The sequence below is a fragment of the Trichomycterus rosablanca genome, chromosome 2, assembly GCF_030014385.1.
Source record: "Trichomycterus rosablanca isolate fTriRos1 chromosome 2, fTriRos1.hap1, whole genome shotgun sequence".
Classification (NCBI taxonomy): Eukaryota; Metazoa; Chordata; class Actinopteri; order Siluriformes; family Trichomycteridae; genus Trichomycterus; species Trichomycterus rosablanca.
Genome location: NC_085989.1, coordinates 8238159 through 8246896, shown reverse-complemented (window position 1 = coordinate 8246896; position 8738 = coordinate 8238159). Strand labels below are relative to the sequence as shown.

At 40.6% G+C, this 8738-nt stretch overlaps 1 protein-coding gene across 1 annotated transcript; it reads left to right on the top strand.

The window, feature by feature from the left end:
- The first annotated feature begins 4798 nt into the window (after positions 1 to 4798).
- Positions 4799 to 7866, top strand: LOC134304556 (fMet-Leu-Phe receptor-like). Its single transcript, XM_062990025.1, has 2 exons — positions 4799 to 5350; positions 7360 to 7866. Exons 1-2 carry the CDS (start codon positions 4799 to 4801, stop codon positions 7837 to 7839), a joined length of 1032 nt encoding a protein of 343 aa, XP_062846095.1. The 3' UTR covers positions 7840 to 7866.
- Positions 7867 to 8738: the final 872 nt, after the last annotated feature.

Sequence of the window (8738 nt, the reverse complement as noted above, 5' to 3'; positions counted from 1 at the left end):
CGTGTGATGGTTTTATGTTTCAGTACGGAACTGTTACGCACACACAGACGTATGCGAGTTGTCATAGTAATGTTTATACACACGTTAATGTTCGCTACTGTTGTAGATGTAATAAATATAAAGTAAGCAAGTACAATGCTTTAATCATCCATTCTGTTTATTGACACGATAGTCAAGAAAGTAAACAGAGTAAACAATATTCAACTGTTTCAACCTTTTTAAGTCGTGGCCACGATCTCATTCCCACTCCTTACTAAGTCGTGGCCACGCGTTATTAAGGCGTGGGAACGCGTTAAGTAAGTCGTGGCCACGCGTTATTAAGGCGTGGGAACGCGTTAAGTAAGTCGTGGCCACGCGTTACTAAGGCGTGGGAACGCGTTAAGTAAGTCGTGGCCACGCGTTACTAAGTCGTGGCCACGCGTTAGTAAGGCGTGGGAACGCGTTAAGTAAGTCGTGGCCACGCGTTAATAAGGCGTGGGAACGCGTTACTAAGTCGTGGCCACGCGTTATTTTTTTTTCAGAGGATGTCACCTTAGGGGCTCCGTAGGTATATATATACTGTACAGTATATATATATGCATAAAAATGTGATTGTGTGTATGCAAGTATGTATTTGATAGTGTGAATTATTTTGCTCAGATATGTGATTGTGTAATTATGTATGTAGTGAGGGTGTTTATACTTTTGTTCAGATAAATGATTGTGTGAATGAAAGACTTGAGGTATGTCTATAGGAATTTGTGCCCAATAATGCTGTTCAGTGGGGCTGAGGTCAGGGCTCTGTGCAGACCAGTGGAGTGTCTTTAAACCTAGCTTTGTGCAGAGGGGTGCAGTCATGCTGGAACAGGAAAGGGCCTTCCTTATATAGTTGTTGCAAAAATGGAAGCATATAATTACCTTTATGTAACTGAATTAATACACATCAATTACAGTTGGTGAGTTTGTAAAATAAGGAAGGGGAAATTACTTTTTGCTGTTGTGGTAAAATTGTTGGATGACTGACTGTTCCTGTGCTGTATTTAAAATCCCTTTATTTTGTGTTTTGATTAATGAACTGAAACTTTGTGATGTAACGACACATAGTAAATTCTTTGTTATTCTTTACAGCTGTGGAACACTGTGGTTAGGTCAGTAAAATGTTTAGGGGGATTTTCTATTTGCTTCACAGCTATGATGACCAACGTTTCAAAAGAAGTTGCAAAGCTCAGTTCACATGAAACGTTACAAGGTTTTAGTTAAGAATGAGGGTAAACAGAAGTGCCTGTTCTCATAGCATTATGTTAATGAAATCTAATTTAAATTCTAATTCATACGAATTAAGACAGTTTAAATAAAAGTAAGCACCAATTAATTTCAGCTAGTTATAGAAGTGTCTAAGGCACAATGTTAGTCTCTACCTGTCTGTGCTGGACATATTCAGACACTGGCAACTCATCCATTTAGTTATCCAAGAGTCCATAGATACCTGTGGTAATCGTAGTCATCTTGGGACCTGAAGTTGCTTATGCCTAGTTCACACTACACAATTTTTGCCCTGATTTTCGCTCGCCGACTGGTCGCCGCTAGATGTGCCGGCTCAACAAAACATAATACAAACACTGCATTGCAAAAAATATTTATTAACCTCCTAATCACTACGGTACATACAATCCCTGCTGGTCACATGGCCAAGGCCACCCAGATTCATTTATTTTTTTCTCCTTGATTTTACGCTGCACATCAGCGCACAAAGAGCTTTGATCGCTCGCTTATTGTTGACGTGCATTTTTGGACGTGGTATTGTTAAACCCCTCGTCACTTCTCGCATGTGTTTTTGTGACAAATCGTAGTTTGGGAGACCAGACAGACTCACCTACGATACCTCCTGATGGTAGATTGTGTAGTGTGAAATCCCCTATCGCCGATCAATCGTGTAGTGTGAAACACACAATGACTTAAATGACTCCCGATTACAAGAGATCCAGTTGTGCAGTGTGAACTGTACTGTGATCTGAACAACTTGAAAGTCGTGCAGTGTGAACTTGGCATTAGAAATGGCATTCCCGAGAATCTATTTTGCACACATAAAGAATGCTGCTGACCTTTTTATTGTAGTAACAGTGGCTCAGACTAAAGGTTGCAGCCAAGGTAGCTGTATTTACAGAGGGACAGAGCTGTAGTCAATCCAACTCAATAAATCAGAATTATTAGGCCATGCCACAAAGTCAAATGATGTTGCAGAACTTTCTATTCATGTTTTTAGGAAACACACAATAGCTAAGAACTAAAGACTTAAATAACTTAAATTTGTATCAGTTTCTGGACTAATTATGTGTTGCAACCATGTAGTCACAGAAGTAACAGACGAATTACATAACCAAGTGAAAAATTGGCCAGCAAATATTTGACTTTTATGTACAGTATATTAAAGGACTATGGCCGGTCCACTAAAGAGCTAAACTAGCCAGAACAACTGATTCTCACCCCCCTTTCTGTATGGGATCATTATCCTAGAGGTTCACATATTTAAAACTATTTGTTGATTTAACACACAGTAGCTATGAATCATGGTTGTGTTGTTGCTTTTTTTATTATGATTCGTAAGATGTTGTTATGACATATTTTAAGTTTGAAAAATGATACATTAGTCGAACCCCCTCCCCAAAAAGATCACTGATCTTACAATCCTTAATAAAATGTGTTTATTTATGCAACATAACTAACCATCTCCTTTAAATCAGGGTCTCTATAGGAACAACCCAGTGTTTACATGTTTTTGGGAAGTCTAAGAAAACCAAAATACCCAGAGCAAACCTACACAGTCTCGAGAAAAACATACTCAACTCTTCACATGATCTGAAGCAAGGTTAGAATCCACATCCCAGAGAGCTGCTTGACACTTAGGGACAATTTAAAGCAGTCAGTCTACCTTTTAGTATTTTTTTGAGGAGGTGGATGGGACCAGAATCACCTACATGATGATCTGATAAAAGATGGGACAAATATGTGAGTAGCAACAATATGAAGATTGCTTAACACACAAGAAGGATGGGTCAGTTTCCTCTCAAGGTTTCTTGTAATTAAGGGAGTTTTTCCTTGCCACTGTCGCCCTCGGCTTGCTCAAAAAGGGTTTCTTGGTTTGTTAGTCCTGGATTCTGTCAAATAAATTTGACTAGACTTAAATTGACTTAACAACCAAGGACTCCATGTCCAGACTTCACAACACATGCCACTCTTGACCAATAAGCACAGGAAGGATTTTTCGTAACGAATTTACCATAACATAAAAAAATTGGACGTCACTTATTATGCTTCGGAATTTAGTAACCACTTCATAGCTCCTTCAGCAAAACCCCCTCAAACTCCCCCATCCCAGGGGTGCTGTATTATGGCTGACCCAACATTTGACCCCAAGCTTTCAAGCAAGCGATGACGAGAAGAAGTGCACGTTCAATATACACTGATCAGCCATAACATTAAAACCACCTTGTTTCTACACTCACTGTCCATTTTATCAGCTCCACTTACCATATAGAAGCACTTTGTATTAAGCCACAAGGAAAGTCTGGAAAGTTTCCAAGGATTTTAACCTATGACCAATGGCCCATGACCTTAACCACCCTTAGGCTTATCCACACTAAACCCATTTGACTTGGTTTGTGATGTGATATATATACACACATTTTCCACACATGCTGTTTCAGTCCCGGCACATTTATTGCTCAATGCATCATGATGCTAAAACTAAACCGTGCTGTTCCACTTCTGTTTTTCTTAAAGGGAGAAAGGGTGAAATATATATTTTTTTACTTCTTTCCTAACATTTATTTAGACACTGAGTAAGAACCGAGAGCTTTGAGGAAGTGGAAGCTGTGTCATGTGAATAGAATAGAAAAATATCAAATAATAAAAACTGAAGAAGTATGAATGAGGATGAGGATATTAAGTGCATGTTACCTAACCTATAGTTATTTGTTGTTTTTATTATTTAGGAAATACAAGGCTTTATTCATACCCCAAAATTACTGACTTTAGTCCATCTATTTCTCTACAAGCTTTGTTAGCCTTCTTTCATGCTGTTCTTCAATGGTCAGGACCACTACAGAGCAGGTATTATTTGGGTGGTGGGTCTTTCTCAGCACTGCAGTGACACTGACATTGATTGTGGTGGTGTGTTAGTGTGTGTTGTGTATCAGACACAGCAGCACAGCTGGAGATTTTAAATACGGTGTCCACTCACTGTTCACTCTATTAGACACTCCTACCTAGCTGGTCCACCTAGTAGATGTAAAGTCAGAGACGATCGCTCATCTATTGCTGCTGTTTGAGTTGGTCATCTTCTAGACCTTCATCAGTGGTCACAGGACGCTGCCCACGGGGCGCTGTTGGCTGGATATTTTTGGTTGGAGGACTATTCTCAGTCCAGCAGTGACAGTGAGGTGTTTAAAAACTCCATCAGCGCTGCTGTGTCTTATCCACTCATACCAGCGCGACACACACTAACACACCACCACCATGTCAGTGTCACTGCAGTGCTGAGAATGACCCACCACCCAAATAATACCTGCTCTGTAGTGGTCCTGGGAAAGTCCTGGCCATTGAGGCTAACGGAGCATGCAGAGAAACAGATGGACAACAGTCAGTAATTGTAGAACTACAAAGTGTTTCTATATGGTAAGTGGAGCTGATAAAATGAACAATGTGTGTAGAAACAAGGTGGTTTTAATGTTATGGCTGATCGGTGTATTATGATGTATATCTGTACTTTTATCTGTATTATCAGTTCTAATAAAAATATATACCATTATCTTTAAACAGAATGACCCCCAACAACACCCCCATCCTTGATCCAAACGCTGACATCTTCAACGAAAATGACAAAACTACAGTGGACATTGATGCCATCATGGACCACATCGTTATTACCTTTTACACACTTATCCTCATTCTGGGCACCACTGGAAACGCTGTGGTCATCTGGATATCTGGGTTCCATCTGAAGCCCACCGTCACCAACGTGTGGCTCGTCAATTTGGCCGTGGCGGACTTTATTTTCAGTCTCACCCGTATCACCTCGTGGATAAAGAAACTCTTCTACAGTTATTGGCCTTTTGGAGTCTTTCTTTGCAAGTTCAGTGGATTCTTTAAGTACACCAACATGTTTTGCAGCGTTTTCATTCTGGCTGTCATTAGCCTGGACAGGGCAATCTGCATCTGGCTCCCGGTGCTCACTAAGCGGAGACGGAGTCTACTCGCGGCTCGACTCATCAGCGTAGGGGTTTGGATCGTGGCTGTGATCTTCAGTGCACCGTATTATGTGTACCGGCAGGTCATTAGTGGAAAGAATAACCTGAGCAAGTGCACTATGGAGGTAAAACTATGTTTTTTTTATTTTTTTTTATAGCCAATCATGTCTGTGTGTAGACACCCATTTGGCCATAGCACCACTGGTGATCGGAACTTGGGATCCCAGCAGTATTGGGTTAGCGTATTTTACTACTGAGCAACCTGAACATCTCTAAATGTATGCATTATTGTTTATTAAAAATAAATGAATAGAATGATTGTTTGAATTCATTATTAAAATACATTCTTTTTGTAGAACAATCAGATGGGCTAAGGGGCAAAGCTGTATTTGATCCAAAAAGTAGAAAGAATGTAAACAAACAAGCTGCTCCGGTATCAAGAATAAAGAAAAATGAACATGAAATACATGATATGGTTTTGCTATACAGTGCAGATTGTACACGTATAATTTTTGGTTAGTTTAGTTTAGTACAATAGATTATATGGGACTGGGGGTCATGTGACATTGCATTATGCTTCCTCTCTACTGGTGCTGACCTCTGCCCCGATTGAGGAAAGCGAACTGACACATATATTGCCATAGCACTTTTTAAGGGCCGGTTTAGTGTTTCCATAGTATTTTAGGTACAATTATATAGATAATTTCCAATGTTCTTTGAAACCCTGGGTCAGCCAAAAAAAAAAATGGGTCACAGAGAAAAATAATAATATTAAATACACAAATTTTAACAGGCACATAAACAGAAAATGAACCTTCACCCCCTTCACCACTGAGCTACAATACTCAGTTGTTTCACATGTGTTTTAGCCACACTCACATCATTATGATGCCACATTTGAGTTTGGTGAAGAAACTTCAGTGGCTTGCACAAGACCCCTGACCTCCACAACACTGAACACATAAACATAATAAATAGGAACTTCAGCTATGAGCCAGGCCTTCTCACTGAACGTGTGAATCACGAGTAAACTTCAACCCCCTTATAGCCTCCGTATAACCTTCATGCAGGTTGTGCAAACTAAATGTGAAAGGGAAATAGAAAATGCAGTGAAATATCAAAGAAATTGGAAAGACTAATGATCTTTGTATTAGGCATTATATATATATATATATATATATACACACACACAAATCAGCCATAACATTAAAACCACCTCCTTCTTTCGACACACATTGTTCATTTTATCAGCTCCACTGACCATATAGAAGCACTTTGTAGTTCTACAATTACTGACTGTAGTCCATCTGTTTCTCCGCATGCTTTGTTAGCCCCCTTTCATGCTGTTCTTCAATGGTCAGGACCCTCCCAGAATTACTACAGAGTAGGTATTATTTGAGTGGTGGATAATTCTCAGCACTGCAGTGACACTGACATGGTGGTGGTGTGTTAGTGTGTGTTGTGCTGGTATAAGTGGATCAGACACAGCAGCGCTGCTGGAGTTTTTAAACACCTCACTGTCACTGTCGGAATAGTCCACCAACCAAAAACATTTAGCCAACATAACCTCGTGGGCAGCGTCCTATGACCACTGATGAAGGTCTAGAAGATGACCAACTCAAACAGCAGCAATAGATGAGCGATCGTCTCTGACTTTACATCTACAAGGTGGACCAACTAGGTAGGAGTGTCTAATAGAGTGGACAGTGAGTGGACACAGTATTTAAAAACTTCAGCAGCGCTGCTGTGTCTGATCCACTCATACCAGCACAACACACACTAACACACCACCACCATGTCAGTGTCACTGCTGTGCTGAGAATTATCCACCACCCAAATAATACCTACTCTGTAGTGGTCCTGTGGGGGTCCTGACCATTGAGGAACAGGGGGAAAGCAGGCTAAAAGGTATGTAGAGAAACAAATGGACTGCAGTCAGTAATTGTAGAACTACAAAGTGCTTCTATATGGTAGTGGAGCTGATAAAATGGACAGTGTGTGTAGTTAATTTTCAGGCTAATGTGCAACTGTGCTTGGAATATTGCTTTATAGATCTTATTAAAATTTTTTATTGTTTTTTAAATAATAATGTACCTCTTCCCCCCTGACTTACCTTTTTAACTTCATTTTGCAGGGAAAGGAATCGATTGAAGGTGATGGCACGGCTAAACTGGCCTTGTACAGCATTCGCTTTATGTGTGGTTTCCTGTTGCCCTTCCTGGTAATCATCACCTGCTACATACTAGCCGGTATCGGCATACGGCGAACGCGCCTCTCTCGCAAATCCCGACCCCTTCGGATTCTTGTTTCCTTGGTCTGTGCCTTTTTCATCTGCTGGGGGCCTTACCACATACTCCTTTTGGTCAAGATGGTGAACGGCAAATCCCAAGCGGTGAAAGTGGGCCTGCCTATAGCTAAGAGTATAGCTTACTTCAACAGCTGTGTTAACCCACTGCTTTATTTCTGCATGGGGGTTGATTTGAAGCAACATTTTAACCAAAGCTTGCTGGGGGTTTACCGGAGAGCTCTAGCTGAGGACTGGGAGGATTGTGGGAACATCCCGCAATCTCAGGAACACACCATGGATGAAAGCTCCAATAGTTTTCCAAAGTAAAACAGACAAAGCTACTATTTAATAAAGACAGCTGATTAGCTTATTATTATTAACATACACCGACTAGGCGTAACATTATGGTCACTGACAGGTGAAGTGAATAACACTGATTATCTCTTCATCGTGGCACCTGTAAGTGGGTGGGATACAGTATATTAGGCAGTAAGTGAACATTTTATCCTCAAAGTTGATGTGTTAGAAGCAGAAAAAATGAACAAGTGTAAGGATTTGAGGGGTGTTCCCGGTCTGCAGTGGTCAGTATATATCAAAAGTGGTCCAAATAAGGAACAGTGATAAACCGGCCACAGGGTCATGGGCGGCCTAGGCTCGTTGATGCCCGTGTGGTCCGATCCAACAGACGAGCTAGTGTAGCTCAAACTGCTGAAGAAGTTACTGCTGGTTCTGATAGAAAGGTGTCAGAATACACAGTGCATCACAGTTTGTTGCATATGGAGCAGCAAAAGGGGGACCAATTTGATATTAGGAAGGTGGTCATAATGTTATGCCTGATCGGTGTATACTGACCAAAAGTATGTAGACAACTCTTGTAAACTAGTTGGTCTAGAAATTTCATTCACACATTGTTAACAGGTACAAAATTTTAGCATCTTCTTAGACAACCCTTGGCAGTCGAATGGGTCATACCAGAGCGGTAGAGAGAACAGAGTGGCGACACTCCCATAGGGAACCGTTGGAAAGGGGGCGGGACATATTTTCTGTGCAGCTTCCGGGTTGTGGAGCTCTGTATAGTTCCAAACAACCCATAGAGCCTCATTCATTTCCACTACTTATCCAGCATTTTTAGCTGTTTGTTGCTTTGTTTTAAAAAAAATAATGAATTTAATGTCATTAATATACTTAATACTGTTATTGTTTAGCATTTGCTCAGCACTAAATGT